General features: G+C 40.5%; 1 protein-coding gene across 7 annotated transcripts in view; it reads right to left on the reverse strand.

Moving 5' to 3' along the window:
* THADA (THADA armadillo repeat containing) overlaps nt 1–16,656 on the reverse strand; it is a 327,795-nt gene that overhangs the window by 105,764 nt on the left and 205,375 nt on the right. For 6 of the 7 annotated variants that reach the window (XM_065590664.1, XM_065590662.1, XM_005296102.5 and 3 more), the window contains one exon: nt 1,699–1,814. The exons of the other annotated variant lie outside the window; for it this stretch is intronic. In XM_065590664.1, coding sequence (XP_065446736.1) covers nt 1,699–1,814 — 116 coding nt within the window. The remainder of the gene's footprint in view (nt 1–1,698; nt 1,815–16,656) is intronic. 7 annotated transcript variants of the gene reach the window in all.

Raw genomic sequence — 16,656 nt, forward strand, 5'->3', positions numbered from 1 at the left:
GGGCCTCTTCTTACCCCCTCAGTTCTGAGCACAAGGGGGCACAGGCTCGGACCAACAGGCACTGCTAGTGTAAAATCTTTCAGTCTCAAGTAATCAGAGCACATGCTCACCTCCAGTGGAATACCCACGGAGACAACCACTTGAAGAAGAAAAATCTCCATTTTAGTGAAATCATTCCCTTTTCTTTTTAGGTTGAATACATGTACAAGTAAATTGTGTTATCAAATGTTTCACAGATATTTTCATGACTTCAGTTAGGTAAAAACAAATTTCACCCTGTTCATGGTGTCCTTTAAGTAAAAAAAATAACAGATCAAGTGAGAATGAGCAAATAAATTATGGATAAAAACTTATTTTGAAAAGTTTTAAACCAATACTGTATGACTTAACATAGTTTTACAGAACTCTATAGTCAAAATATATAGAAAAACATTATATGTATTTTTTTAAACGAATAAAGTTATCCCACTCTTATTCCTTCTGTCAAGTCTATATAATAAGAGCTCTATTAATTTAAAAGAAAAATCTTTTATACCCAGGTTATGTTTAACACTGTAATTTAGAATGTATGAATCAAGAAAGGAGTCTAGAGCAGATACACAAAGGAAAATGGCCTATTGATGCAGGCTTACATTAATGCATATGGTCGTTTTTTGTGAGAGTGGCTTTTTATGTACAAGTGAAATAGAGGAAATACTGCAATTTGGCCATACATCCAGATTAGGCAGCTGGATTTCTTAGTCTCAATGCTGCAGAGAATTTCTCTATCCGAAAACCTACAAATATATTTTCTCCTGAAAGTCAGGAACTAGTATATTTATTAATGTTATTCATTTACAAAATGGGCCCATTTCAAAGAGTCAATGGGAGCATGTAAACTTATTAAAAATACTATGTATATATAATTAAGACATATGCAAGGCCCATCTCTTCTGTCAGGGTGGGGTATGCTCTTAGTTTATTTTATGCAGGTATCTTTCTACTGACTTTGGTCAACAGGATGTGTGTACAATTTATTCATATTTCACATGTGCTCAGAGAAATGTTGTAATAACATGCGATTTTATTTTTTGCTTTATGGTGGCACATTGGCCACCTCAACATTCTTCTGAGGCAACCTGAAGAAAGAAGTCCAGAATTATCCTGCGTTGTTGATGTTTGGGTGGACACAGCCTGCAAAAAATCCAGCATTTGCATGCTGTGACACATTTTCTACATTCTTTGGTGAGAATGACCAGAGAAAATAAGAAAAGTATGGCCATGTTACTGACCATATTGTATATATTACTGTGACTTTATCGTAACAGCCATGTTCATCCTTTCTTAAAAATGTTCTTGTTCTTTTTCTCCTGGTATAATCTAAATGCAAGGATTGTTCACCCAGTATTTGAGATGACTGTTTACATTTGGATTTCTGAATCTTTTGTGGTATATAAATGATAGTCAACTATTTCATATGTAGGAAAGAAGCTTGATAAAGCAAAAAAACAGTGATGTGTGTGAGAAAAGCACATTAACACTATTTTTCCTTTATTGGGGGGGGGGGAAGGCCAAAAGAATAAATACTTTTTATGAATATGACTCAAATTTCTGAATATTTCTGCAGCACTTATGTCAATAGCCTTTCAAAAACAAACACACAAAAACAGCCCCCTCCAGTCTTTGATAACTTCTTGCATATATGGTCTTTGAACATACCTCTTGGCCAACCACACTTTGGCTTTTATGCAAGTGATGATGTCAACTAGCCCCTGCTGAAGGTCTGAATTAACCTGGTGTTTAGATTCCAAGTAGGACCCCAGCAAGTGAAAAACCTAAATCCAAAAAGAAAAAAAGTTGCAGACTGTTGTAAAAATATTTTTTGACTCCTCAGCTCCTAGCTTTCACCCTTCTTCAAAATAACCCCGTAGAAGAAAACCGCCACTAGCAAGATGACCCTCTACTATTTATGCAGAAAAGTGTGTTAGTTTTGGTTAATGGCAAGTTACATCCTCAATCTACTTTTCTATTATGTGTACTTTTCACAATACAAAATAAAAAGATAATTATCCCACAATAATTACTATATTTCATTAGTTATAAAGTTAACAACCTAGTAACTGATTTCAAGAGCAAAACAATTTAAACATATTTCTTGACACCAGCAGTTTTGCATCCACTCAAAATGAGCTTATCAATCTAGAGGTGGCAGCAAATCCATGCATGCTTATTCTACAAATGAAAATTACTTAGAACTAGTCCCTCTTAATGAGACTTCTATCTCTTCATCAACTTAATCAGAACAAGTACAATCACTATTTAAATTGTTTTAACCCCTTAAAATTAATGAAATAGAATGTGTACTAATGACATCTGTGTTAAACATTCTAACTTTTATTTGAATATACAGGTCATACATAAAAACTGTGTAAGAAATTGGTTTCATTTTTTGGAGTAATTATTCTTATTAACTGGTTATTATACTATCAACTGCACGTTTGTTTTACTTGGATTATAAAAAAAGAGATAGGCCCCAGTCCTGCAATGAGATGTGCACAGAGGAATCCCTAGAGCAGGAGTCGGCAACCTTTCGGAAGTGGTGTGCCGAGTCTTCATTTATTCACTCTAATTTAAGGTTTCGCGTGCCAGTAATACATTTTAACGTTTTTAGAAGATCTCTTTCTATAAGTCTATAATATATAATTAAACTATTGTTGTATGTAAAGTAAATAAGGTTTTTAAAATGTTTAAGAAGCTTCATTTAAAATTAAATGAAAATGCAGAGCCCCCAAGACCGGTGGCCAGGACCCGGGCAGTGTGAGTGCCACTGAAAATCAGCTCGCGTGCCGCTTTCGGCACGCATGCCATACGTTGCTTATCCCTGCCCTAGAGCCAAAATGCCTGTGCATATCTCATTGCAAGTTCTGGGCCCAATGTTGCAACATTGTTCTGCCTATTAATAGACTTGTGTATAAGCGTAAAATCATAGAATATCAGGGTTGGAAGGGCTCAGGAGGTCATCTAGTCCAACTCCTTGCTCAGAGCAGGACCAATCCCCAGACAGATATTTGCCCCAGATCCCTGAATGGCCCCCTCAAGGATTGAACTCACAACCCTGGGTTTAGCAGGCCAATGCTCAAACCACTGAGCTATCCCTTCCCCCTGATACTTTCTACTGTATTTCTTTTCTTAGAATGTCAGCTGTTGTAGTGATGTTATCACAGGAGGGAAAAGTTGGTGACAGTCTCACCGACACCTGAGATAGTCCCAAACTATCCTTCCTGAAGCCCTCAAAACTTGGACCCTGACTACAGCTGCTGAAGTGGAAAAAAAATGCTACCCTACTTCCCTATATTTACTGCAGGTCCCTCCTACCTACAGAAAAGCAGACCTGCAATGCCATCAGACTTCCCCAATACCATTTCTAGGGAGTTACATACCAACAAACTACAAAAGCTTTCCATGCTGTCACCACTAACTGAATATTTATTGATTAAAAGCCACTGTAAAGTTATACAGTTTTGGAACACACACTAAAGCCACGTCTACATTTACCGGGTATCAACCTCAGAGCACTCTCTGGTCGACTCCGGTACTCCACCGCAAGGAGAGGAGTAAGGTAAGTCAATGGGAGAGTGTCTCCCGTCGACGCAGCACGGTGTAGACACCGCTATGTAACGTAGGTCGACTTACCCTGGTAGTATAGACAAGGCCTAAGTTAGAAACTGTGTAAACTTTAGTTTACAATTAATTTTCCAACAATCAAATCTTCTAAATGTCCTTCGTTTAAAAAAAATCAACATAGCTCAAATGACAACTTGATGACGAGTGTATAAACTCAGTGCACATTTGCTCAGCTTAATCAGGGAAAAACAAACAAACATGTTTTTGTAACTTTTGGTAAGTTTCAGCCTTGCTTGTGAAAGTAAAGCTGTCTTCTTTCAACTGTGCCACCTATGCCGCATTGTCATTATATAAAATCTCTGGCTAGATCATTCTGAAATCAGGAGTTGCAATTTCCTCAGCAACAACTAGAGACCCAACAAATGTGGAATGATTTATAATGAAGAGAATTTAGGAACAAAAAGCCACACAAGCCAAAACAAAATTCTCTGTTTTGTTTTTTGAAAAAGATAGCAAGTGGGTCCCTAGTTAACTGACTAAACAATATAAAATCATAAAAGAAGTATAAACATGAGGTTTTTTTTTTGGGGGGGGGGGGGGGGGATTTATTTCTTCCTTTCATCTGGGCCCTGCACATTCAGGTCCATTATAATAAACGAACACATCTGTTTGAGCATAAAAACTTGGTGAAGACTATTTTAGGATCTGAAACTGGCTTTTGGTGAGTCTAATAAATACTCAGTGAAAACTGTTGAGAGTTTAATTCCTCTAGACAAGTAAAGGTATTTTTTATATAGAAATTAAATATACATAGATGATCTTGTAGTGAGAAAAGATATTGTCTTAGCTATAAAATGTTGGTCATGGAATGTACACGAGAAATTATCAACCAGAAGAGGATTTATGAAATGCAAAAATCATACTATATAATATTGTTACTGCAACAAACTGTATACATATCTGGAATAAGCAAAAAGGCTTGTGTAATCAACATCCTGAATTGTAATAAGATAATGGCAATTCATCCATGGACATTCAGACATTTTCCATAAGGTAAGCAATAAACATTGCATCCAGTTTCTATATAATTTTATATCAATACAGCTGTAAAACTTTAGTTTCAGAAAATAAGTCACACATGCACGAAATCATCAAAATGTTTCATATTATAACAAATATTATAAGGAATCTTGTCCCTCGTTACGTCTCCAGGAAACATAGGAGGAATAGATCACATGTTATCTGTAGAATTTAAATGAAAAATATTTTCTGTTCAATATGTTTTCAGTTCCATATTCTAAACCAGACCATACTTTCTCCCTAGGAAGGATGAAAACATACCATTGAGTCTGTTTCATTCTGGGATTTATTCCTTCAGATAAAATAAATGAACACATCTGAGCTCAGAAATATTCTGAAAATTGTTTCGGGGACTGAAGTATTATGTCAACAACTAAGGGGTCTGAACATGGAGGCTATGATCAGAGCAATATTTTCTGATAATGTTCAGAGCTGAATGATCAATGCAGCCACAAGAGGCATTTTAAGGACATTCTTTGAACAATTCAAAGAGCTTTTTGTCCACTTTTTCTCCAAAGCTCCTAACAGCCATTCAACACACCAAATTAAAAAGCAAAAACTTGCCTCCATTTTAAACAACAAAATAATCCATCACCAAATACACTTCTATAAAAATAAATGCTATCACCTCAAATATTCCTAATCAAAGAAGTCATCTCTTCCATTCTGGGATTCATTGCCTTTTGGGCATATGCTGTCATACCAAATTTTGGATTTCATAAGAAAACAAACAAAAAATAAACATATTTGAACAATGATGCAAAGTAGGAACTCCATTTAAATATATATTTTACATACATACTTTTTTTCTTAAATGCAAAGTTGCAAAACAGCAGCGAGTAAGAAAAGTTGCTACCAGGAGTGATGTTGAAGAGGCGATAAAGTCAACTGGCCCGTAGGTGTGGGAGTTTAGTGCTGATGGTAGAGGGCATTGACTGCATGTGTAGGGAAACTGGCACCAACTGCATGCTTGGGGGATTTGTCCAGCCCCATAGTGCTCAGGTGTACTATAAAAAACCATAGGACTAGCATTGGGAGTGTTTCCTTCACAAACTCTTGTGACCTAAGCCTTTATGTCAATAGCTCTGTGATTAAATTCCTACCATTCCCTATCTTCTTGATAGGTGGATGAATTTACAACAATTAGGGTGACCAGATTTCCAAATTACACATGGTACAGGGGATAAGCCTGCAGGGGACAGGAGGTTAGGGAGTTTTGTGCAGGAGTGTGGTTTTGGCAGCAGCAGCAGGAAGTACATGAAGCCAGTCCTTCCCTCTCTCCCCTCCTTTTTCCATGTCACCCTGTAAATTAGATTCTACTTGGGTGGTAGGTCTGGCTTATGGACTTTTGCAGAAAGGGCTCACTGGCTTGGTGTAAAGGGGTGGGCAAAGTGGCAACCTATAATAGCCCTTGTGGAAACATGATCCTTGAGGGGTCAGCTTTCTGCCAAATTCACCAACTGCGCTGGCTGACAGCTCCTTCAGTTGGTTGGACGATGGTAGTTCACAAATAAAGAAAGAAAACAAAGAAAACAGGTACAAAATGTGCTTTTAAAAAAAATGCTCCCAAAACCAGGGTCCCAGTCAAAGGGCTTGTCCACATGAACATTTAGTTCCCTGCAAGCTGAGGTGTGTCTGTATGGACACTGCTAATGAGCACTAACAGTTCCTCAGTGTGCTTTGATCTCTTGTTTCAAAGCAGAGAAGATCAAAGCAAACTGAAGAACCGTTAATGCTCATCAGCTGAATTCACAGACACTTTGGCTACATCTAAGCGCTACAGTGGCACAGCTGCACCAATGCAGCTGCACTGCAGTAGTGCTTCTGGTGAAGATACTTTAAGCTGATAGGAGAGAGTTCTCCCATTGGCTTAATTACTCCACTTCGATGAGAGGCGATAGCTACGTCAGCGGGAGAAGCTCTCCTGACGACATAGCACTGTCTACACTGGCCCTTAGGTTGGTATAACTTACATCGCTCAGAGGTTTGGATTATTCACACCCCTGAGTGACGTAAGTAAATTCTAGTGTAGACAAGGTCTTAGGGTGTGTCTCCACTTACAGCAGTTAGGATTGCCAACTTTCTAATCGCACAAAACCGAACCCTGCCCCCACTCACTCCATCCCCCTTTCTTCTGTCGCTGGCTGTCCCCCACTCTCACTCACTTGCTAATTTTCACCAGGCTGGGGCGGGGGCTTGGTGTATGGGAGGGGGTATGGGCTATGGGGTGGGGCCAGAAATGAGAGGCTCAGGGTGCAGGAGGAGGCTCTGGGCTGGTCGAGATTGGGGTAGGGCCAGGGATGAGGGGTTTGGGGTCCAGGCTGGGGGGTGGAGCAGAGGGATTCAGCGTGTGGGAGGGGGCTCTGGGCAAAGGCAGAGGGTTTGGGTGCAGGGGGAATGCGGACTCCAGGAGGGAGTTTGGGTGCAAGATGTGTACCCCTGTGTGTCCATAAAACATGTACTAGTGTATGCAAAATGGGTATTTTTATCTGCTAGTGTCTACAGGTACCTATTTGCATGTACAAATACTTGTGTTTCACATGAATAGTTCTGAAAACGTTGCTATTCATTGCTTATTTTAATATTTTTCGCAAACAAATATCAACTGAGTATTAAACATCCAGTTATTTGTATTCCTAAATTCTCTCTGTGCTGCCTCTCACACTGTGTTAGGTTTCCCAAACCACAAATAGCAGCCACCTGGCACTATCCACTATATTATAAATTCCCACTATCATGCCATTCACACACACAGGCTTTCATCATGTGTTGTGGAGTGAAGAATGGAAACCTGATTAGGTCACAAAATGAGACCTGATAATCAAAAAGTCCAATGCATACCTTCACAAATGCTGAATTTTCTTCCTTTATAACTTTTCTGTATACACTGCTTCACATATCACCAAGACTAATCCTTCGAGTGGGAAGACTATACTGACCGATGCTTCTTTTAGAGATCCATTATGCCACTACTGAATTACCGACAGATGTCACTATTGAGTAACACAAGGCTCTATCTTTTGTGGTCTCAAAGAATGACAGACCAAATCAATTTTTCCTGCATTTCTTCTAGCCCACTAAGCTACCGCCACAATAATGAAACATTAAATATAAAAGAAAACAAAAAACATTCATGTACTTTGATTCATTAGAGGTACAAAGGTCTGAGACATTTGCTTTTTAAAGGTCTTTTTTCCTGCTACAGGAAACTGATTTTTTGCAGTAGAAATCCAGGTCTTGTCTATGCTGTTTTTCCTGGAAGGCAGAAGAACCGGTAGGACTATTACAGAGAAAGTACCAAGACACTTGTACTTGAAATTTAAGAAGTGAATTAATTTTTATTCGGGCTATTTAAAGTTTTGTTTCTGTTGATGCTCATTTAACTCAAGCACGTGACCAACACCCAAAGGAAAAGTTTTCTTTTTGAAAGATTCATCAAGGCTGAGAAAGCTCTTGTCCCCATTTTCTGACTCCATGAGGAAACTGCCAACACGAAACAGAGAAAGCAAGATTTCATATGTGATATTCCCAATATATAGCCAACAAACCATAATCGGAATTTTTTTAAAACTTTGCTCAAAAAACCAACAAATAAATCTCATTTAAGCCTTATTTCAGGGGTAGGCAACGTATGCATGTGTGCCAAAGGCAGCACGCGAGCTGATTTTCAGTGGCACTCACATTGCCCGGGTCCTGGCCACCGGTCCGGTGGGCTCTGCATTTCCATTTAATTTTAAATGAAGCTTCTTAAACATTTTAAAAACGTTATTTACTTTACATACAACAATAGTTTAGTTATATATTATAGACTTATAGAAAGAGACCTTCTAAAAATGTTAAAATGTATTACTGGCACGCGAAACTTCAAATTAGAGTGAATAAATGAAGACTCGGCACACCACTTCTGAAAGGTTGCCGACCCCTGCTTTATCTATACATCACTGACAAATAAAAAAGTACACAAACCCAATTCTTTACCTTTACACATCAGCTTTAAGAACTATGATATTATGCTAACCCCCATATCTTTAAAAGATTGAATGGACTCACCACTGGATTATACTTGTTTTGAGTTACATCAGTATAAAACAGACAAAAATGATGAGTGTTGATGGATTTGTTTAATAAAATGTTAGCCACTTTTTGATCTCAACATATGTTTGTTGTGTTGCTGCATTGGTAGGCTAGTCGATTCTCAACACACTGTACTGCAAATGCAACGTAACTATCTAGCAGCTGCAAAGTTAAATTATTGTGTCACATTATCTCTTTTTGAAAAAGAAACAAATTTACATATTGTAATGCCAGTGTTAATCTTACAGAAGAAATTGTGGTTTTCGGATCTTCACAATAAATTTTGTTGTTTAACTGCAGGCATGAATGCTGAGAGAGCATGTTTTTGTTTAAAGAAAAAAAGGATGTTGATGATATTCTCCATCTTTAACACGTAGCCACACACAAAGTCCCTTTTTAATGCATAATTTTTCAACAACACTTTTGCAAGTGATAGAATTACACATTTTTCAGTGAAATAGCAAGGTTAGACTTTTCTCCCCTCAAACTGACCTAAAGCCATAAAAACTTCTGCTTGCATGCCCTTAGCTGTGTTTGTATGAATTAAGTATACAGTATAAATATTCACATTCCTAACTCTAAGGCTGAAACAATACTCTGACTGTTCTGCTCAGTGACTCTTGAAAAAAAGCAAACTGACATCACCCTATACTGTACATTCTCGGCATAGATCATTTATTTAACTCCATGAAAAAATACAGATGTTTCACCCGCTGAAATAAAACACTGTGTAAATACCAAGCTTGGAAAAACATGGCGCTGACTAAACTGTGGGGGTTGAAGCAACAAGAAGAGGAAAAAAAGGTGTTTGCAAAATGGCAGCAGTAAAAAGACTGCACTTAGCCAAAGATGACAGAGTTGGAATGGGTCACTCTGAAAATAAGAGAACAAATTCAGTTCTGTGAATGCACAACTCAGAGAGATTTGGGTTTTTATCTGGTAAAATACTACATTTTACCATACAATAAATCTCACTGTGTTAAAGTTTCTCTCAAAAAAGCCTTATTTTGATCATTCTATCAGAATGGGAAAGTGGAAATTGGCAAAATGGCACAATAGCAAAAGTTGCCTTCTCTTAGAATGGATAAATACATTCAGGTTTACAATGAAAACAAAAAAGTTATCTGCTTTGCTCCAGACAAAAACTGGAATTAAAAAAATTCTCCTTTCCAATAAGACGGAAGGAAGTCAGAAGCAAAACAAATATACCCATTACAAGAATAATGGGGTAAAAAGTTAAAAAGGAATTTAGGAACAATTTCTTTCTATTTCGTGTTACAAATAGGCTACTGCAAGCAACAGAAGCAATTATTATTATTTAACATACTGTGACAGACCCAGACCAGTGGGGTACAGGAGTCTGGTAGAGGGCAAATATACTGGTCACTGGATGAGTAGTTTTCTGTTCCCTGAGTGACCAGAGCAGGGGTTGCACTAGAGTAATCAGGAACCTGCTAGAACCAGTTAAGGCAGGCAGGCTAATTAGGACACCTGGAGCCAATTAAGAAGAAGCTGCTAGAGCCAGTTAAGGCAGGCTAATCAGGGCACCTGGGTTTTAAAAGGAGCTCACTTCAGTTTGTGGTGTCAGTGTGAGGAGCTGGGAGCAAGAGGCGCAAGGAGCTGAGAGGATGAGGGTGAAGGTGAGGGTGTGCTGCTGGAGGACTGAGGAGCACAAGCATTATCAGACACCAGGAGGAAGGTCCTGTGGTGAGAATAAGGAAGGTGTTTGGAGGAGGCCATGGGGAAGTAGCCCAGGGAGTTGTAGCTGTCATGCAGCTGTTACAGGAGGCACTATAGACAGCTGCAGTCCACAGGGCCCTGGGCTGGAACCCAGAGTAGAGGGCAGGCCTGGGTTCCCCCCAAACCTCCCAATTGACCTGGACTGTGGGTTCTCCCAGAGGGGAAGGTCTCTGGGCTGTTCTCCAACCCACATGGTGAATCTCTGAGGCAAGAAAATCCGCCAATAAGCGCAGGACCCACCAAGATAGAGGAGGAACTTTGTCACAATACATAATGTGGCAGCACTGAAAAACTCAAACACACTGTACTAGAAAATGTACAAATCTAATATAATAATGATATAATATACAGTAAAAGCTGTTTTATCTGGCACGTTGGAGGAATGGGGGTTGCCGGTAAGTGAAAAATGCCAGTTAACTCAGAGAGAGGGAGTTTGGGTGTGGGAAGGGGGTTGGGGCAGCGGCTTGGGGCATGGGAGGAGGTGCAGGGTGCTGGATCTGGGGGCTGCTCACCTGGGGCGGCTTCCCGCAAGCGGCAACCTGTCCTGTCTGCTCCTAAGTGGAGGTGCGGCAGGCGGCTCAGTGTGCTGCTTCCACCTGCAGACGCCGCCCCCGCAGCTCCTATTGGCCCTGGTTCCCAGCCAATGGCAGCTGCGTTGTTAGTGCTTGTGGCGGGGTGGGGGCAGCACACAGAGCGACTCCTCCGCCTAGGAGCAGCAGGGACGGGTCGCCACTTGCGGGGAGCTGCCCCAGGTGAGCGGCCCCTGGATCAGGCACCCTGCACCTCCTCCCGCGCCCAAACACTCTCCCAGACCCTGCGCACCACACCCCCTCCCGCCCCTGTGCGAACCGGACTATAAACTGGAATTTCAATGAAGATCAGAAATGCCGTTTTATAGAGCTTTCAGGCTGGTGAAGTGCTCGATAAAACAGCTTTTATTGTATATCTATTTTAAAAACTTACTATGATCTGGTCATCTTCTGCTCTCATAGGACCTGAATTTCCACTGGCTTGTCCCTTGTGTAGTTGTTTCTTTTTTTTCCAAAAAAGGTATAAAAACGCTACCAAATCAGAATTTTCCATTCATATGTATTATTGGTAGCATTTTACAACCAGAGTGCACAAGTACAAACGACTACAAAAAGTGCGAGAGAATGGAGAATTGGACCCATAATTTCATAGGAATATACTGTTTAATCAAATCATTGTTCTATTCATCTGTACCTTGCCTCTCACGAATGGCCAATATACATCCTGCCATGATGGTGAAAAAAAACCTGGAATGCACCTGCAAAATTATACAGTGTTATAATTAAGACAGTGGAAATTTACTTTTGGATATCTCAGGGATCCATTTACACGCTGAAAGATGACTGAAGATGAGTTCTCCTGTTTTGTTTTGTTTTTTGGAGGGGGAAATTAAATGTTTTTATTCATGTTCCTGTTTAAATATCAAAACACTGGAGAAATGAAGAAAACTAAAATGTTTAAGTATGGCAAAAGAATAGAAAAGAACAGCTTGGGTGGGAAGAAGAGATGGGGCAAGGGGTCAAGGTACCAAGCAAAAAGGCCCCATCCTCTTTATCATTATATTGTATAGTGCATAGTTACATATATTAATGCCCTCAGAAGTTTAACTAGGCCTGGTGAAGTACACGTCTTGACCTCCAGAGCTAATAAGCTCCATCCATACCTTGAAAGTCCTTCCTTTTGCCATGTTAGGTTCACCACCTTTTCTAGTTAAGAACAAGAATGGCCATACTGGGTCAGACCAAAGGTCCATCTAGCCCAGTATCCTGTCTTCCAACAGTGGCCAATGCCAGGTGCCCCAGAGGGAATGAACAGAACAGGTAATCATCAAATGATCCATCTCCTGTGACCCATTCCCAGCGTCTGGCAAACAGAGGCCAGGGACACCATCCCTGCCCATCCATTTTAAGACACACTCTGATCATAATACTCAACAAATTTATGAAGTTATATATTATGATTGGTTGTATGCAATCTAATATCCCCAAATACTGATAATTTTGTCTGTCTGTTAAATCAGGAGCACATCCCTCCTGAATACATTGCACCAAGTTAATGCCTAGTTTAAGCAGGCAAATGCCACCAAAGCTTATGGAATTGCCCTCACGTACACTCGGTCTGAATTTGGACCATTAAGTGATTAGCAGCAGTGTAACATTTTATGATTAGATATTACTATGTGAGGAGCATGCATAAATACCAACAGGATGATTTATATCAACAAAAATTAAATTAGCATTTTTGGCATGAGCATGAAACCTTTCACACAAAAGAAATGTAGTTTAAACCACACAGCCAGTTAATAAGGACATTTGAGAAAAAGTTATAAAACTATGGTAATGGATCATTCATGTTTGAGAAAACGGTACAAAGGTGCCTTTCTCCAAAGCCTATAACTTTGTAATGATGGCTTCATGACTGATAAGATATTTATTCACAATTTTTTCATCCTCATAGTGCAAACTGTGCTTAGATTTTCCTCTTTCAAATTTCTCTTTCTGTTCCCAAATGAATCAATGGATGTCTCCAAAGTTATAACTTAAGTGTTCCTATTGGAAATTCTATACTTACTGCCTCTTGAAGAAGTATCTTGATAAAATTATTTCATTCTTTTTATTTAAGGCAGATGGGAAGTGACATACTTAAGAGAGAAGATTTATTTGCATTTTGTCCATAGTTTCAACTTGATTTAATCTGTGTTTTATAACTTAATTATGCAAATTTACTTTGTTTATTAATACGTGAAACACTGGAGTTTTAATTATTTCTCTTTCAAATATCACTACTGTAATAAATAAGATTTTGCTGGATAAAAAGAAAAGGAATAACTGACAATTAAATTACAAGAAAACTTGCTCCATTCATTGAACTAAAAAGCTGGACAAAATATGGAATCCTAAATATAATCAAGTAGTGGATAAAAATATAAAAACTAGTAACTTCTTTAAGTGAGCCAGCAAAACACAGCAACGAGTTTGAAAATGATGAACCTGCCATAGACAATTATGAAACCTTCTCAAATAATGCATACACTTTTTCCTTAAATTATGGAGGCATACAGTGGTGACGGCATAATTGGTATGTTCTGAAAATAGGCTTATAGTGAAGCATAAATTCCTGCTTTTTTCTAAAAGGAGGTGGCCAATTGGTGCGAAATTTGATATGGGATTAGTTTTAAGCCTCTTGAATTTTTATATACCGGTAGTTTTTGTTTGGTTTCTCTTCATATGTTTTTAATAGGAAGAGTTTAAATTTGGGCTCTGGCTGAAATTTTTCCTTGGCCCTGCTGCTACTACTACTGTAGGGGTGTGGGAATAGTCTAGTAAAACTATGTGTGTGTCCAGAAGTGCTGTCCCAGGAGCAACATATATTTCTTTTGCTTCCAGCTAGTGTCACTACCCCATATTCATTTTCTGGCACTGTCCTAATTCAACTTACTCTTTTTTTGTCTGTGCAATAGACATTTTTGTTTGCATGATATTGCTGACTTCTCTCTTAAATGCATTATTTATCTGTCCATACAAAACTTGGCAGAGATGTTAACCCCAACTAAATCTGGTCCAATGGATAGCTTTTTAGTGTTTCAAAAAGTTGGGATTTAGGATAATTTTTAGCCATTATTCACATTACAATGGAAAGTTTATGCGCTGTGCACACAAACCTGATTGGTTAATTGATGAGGGGAGGGGGACAAGAGGACGGAGGACCCAGACCTATTTGATGAGAAAGGCAAGGTCAGGTGCATCTAAGCCTGACTGATAGATGAGCACAGGGCCTGATGCACACAAGCCAGATAGATAAATGGGGCTGTGCACATGCAAACCTGATCAACGAATAGGGCACATACAGCCTTGTCAGAAGCTACCCTTTGTTGTAGGATAAAGATTGACAGCAGAGACAGGTTTGTGTGGAGTTGCTGACAGATAAAATATTCTCCGTCAACAGCCACACTAGTACCCCCCTACAGATCTACCTCCCTGCCTTGTTACAGCCTCCACCCCTCAAAAGAATCTCATTAAAAAGAGAACTTAAAATCCCTAGAAGTGAATACATAAGAAGCTTCTTTTGGAAGTAGTTAGGGTGCTACACACACAACCACAAGGAAATGAGGTGCTGAGCCTCCTCTACTGCACCCCCAGGCCAATACCATCACCGCAATCAATGTACACCAGAGATTATGCACCACAGTCTTAACTCTGCAACCCCTAAGGACACTGACCTTTCATCACCCTTTTTAAAAAATGGTTATCTACCTTTCCATAACTACTGTTCTTTGAGATGTGTTGCTCAAGTCCATTCTATGTTAGGTGTGTGTGCACTGTGTGCCCTGTCGCTGGAGATTTTCCCCTCAGTGTTATCCATCTGCCTGGCTTTAGCACTCTCTGTTGCTGCGTGCTCATGCGCCGGTAGGGGCCGTCCTGGCTGGCCCCACATTCTCTCAATTCCTTCTTGCCAGCTAACACCAACAGAGGGGCAGGAAGGTGGGTCATGGAATGGACACGAGAAAAACATCTTGAAGAACAGTTATGGAAAGGTTAGTAACTATTTTCTTCTTCGAGTGCTTGCTCATGTCATTCCATGTTAGGTGACTCCCAAGCAGTACCTGAGGAGGTGGGCTCGGAGTTCATGGACATGCGGATTGCAACACTGCTCTATAAAACTTGGCATCATCCCAAGCCTGCTGGGTGACAGTGTAGTGTGAGGAGAAAGTATGTAACAATGACCAGGTTGCTGCTCTGCAGATGTCTTGGATCAGGACCTGGGTCAGAAACACCACCGATGAGGCCTAGGCTCTCATCGAATGGGCAGTCTAGATAGCAGGAGGTGGGATGCCCACCTGCTCATAGCACGTATGAATGCAGAAAGTGATCCAGGATTAAATTCTCTGGGCTGAAACCAATAGACCTTTCATCCTGTCCGCTACTGCCACAAAGCTGCGTGGATTTACAGAATGGCTTGGTTCTCTCAATATAGAAGACCAGGGCGCATCTAACATTCAGCATATAGAGATGCCACTCCTTCATATTCTTGTGTGGTTTGGGGGGGGGGGGGGAAACAGGTAGGAAAATAGCCTGATTACGATGAACTGCGAGACTATCTTTGGAAGGAGCAGTGGGTGGTGGTGCAGTTGAACCTTGTCCTTAAAGAACACTGTATATGGGGAATCTGACATAAGGGCCCTGATTTCTGTCCTCCTGGCTGAGGTAATTGCTACTACAAAGGCAACCTTTCAGGAGAGATACAACAGAGGGCACAATGACAGAGGCTCGAAGGGAGAGCCTGAGAGTTTTGACAGGACCAGGTTTAGGCCCCAAGGTGGTATAGGTTCGCAAATTTGAGTGTAAAGTCTCTCTAACCCTTTGAGGAAGCAAATGGACATTTCGTGTGAGAAGACCGTTCTACAATCCACCAGTGGGTAGAAGGCAGAGATTGCCACTAGATGCATCTTGATCAATGAAATGTCTAGATCCTGATGTTTCAGGTGGAGCAGGTATTCCAGCATGCATTGGAGGGGTGACTGAGTTGGTGAGGTGCCTCTTTGGGAAGGCCACACAGAGAAATGCTTCTAGGTAAGTCACTCTAGTAGATGGTTTCCTACTACTTAGTAAGACTTGGTGGACTTGTACTGAATAGGCCTGCTCCACCGGATCCAACCCGGGAGCTTCCTTACGGTCAGGTGGCAGGCCCTTGAGGTACAGATGGAGCAAATGGCCGTGATCTTGTGAGATCAGGTCTGGGAGGGGTGGGAGTGGCAGTAATCAGATGCAGCAGTTTGCCGAACCGGTGCTGTCATGGCCACGCAGGGGCTATAAGTATAACCCTTGCTTTGTCTCGCTTGACTTTCAGCAGAACCTTGTGCACCAGAAGAATGGGAGGAGATGCATAGAACAGGAGCTCTGTTCACAGAAGTAGGAAGGCATCTGAGAGAGATCCTGGACTGTGACCACGTAGCGAGCAAAACTGCTGACATTTCCTGTTCTGCTTGGTTGCAAACAGGCCGACGTGGGGAAACCCCCACTTCTGGAAGATGGATTTGGTCACTTCTGGGTGAAGGGATTGTGGTGAGAAGAGAAAGACCTGCTGAGGAGATCCGCCAGAGCGTTCTGGCCTCCCGGAAGCTTTGAGGTG

The sequence above is a fragment of the Chrysemys picta genome, chromosome 3, assembly GCF_011386835.1.
Source record: "Chrysemys picta bellii isolate R12L10 chromosome 3, ASM1138683v2, whole genome shotgun sequence".
Lineage (NCBI taxonomy): Eukaryota > Metazoa > Chordata > Testudines > Emydidae > Chrysemys > Chrysemys picta.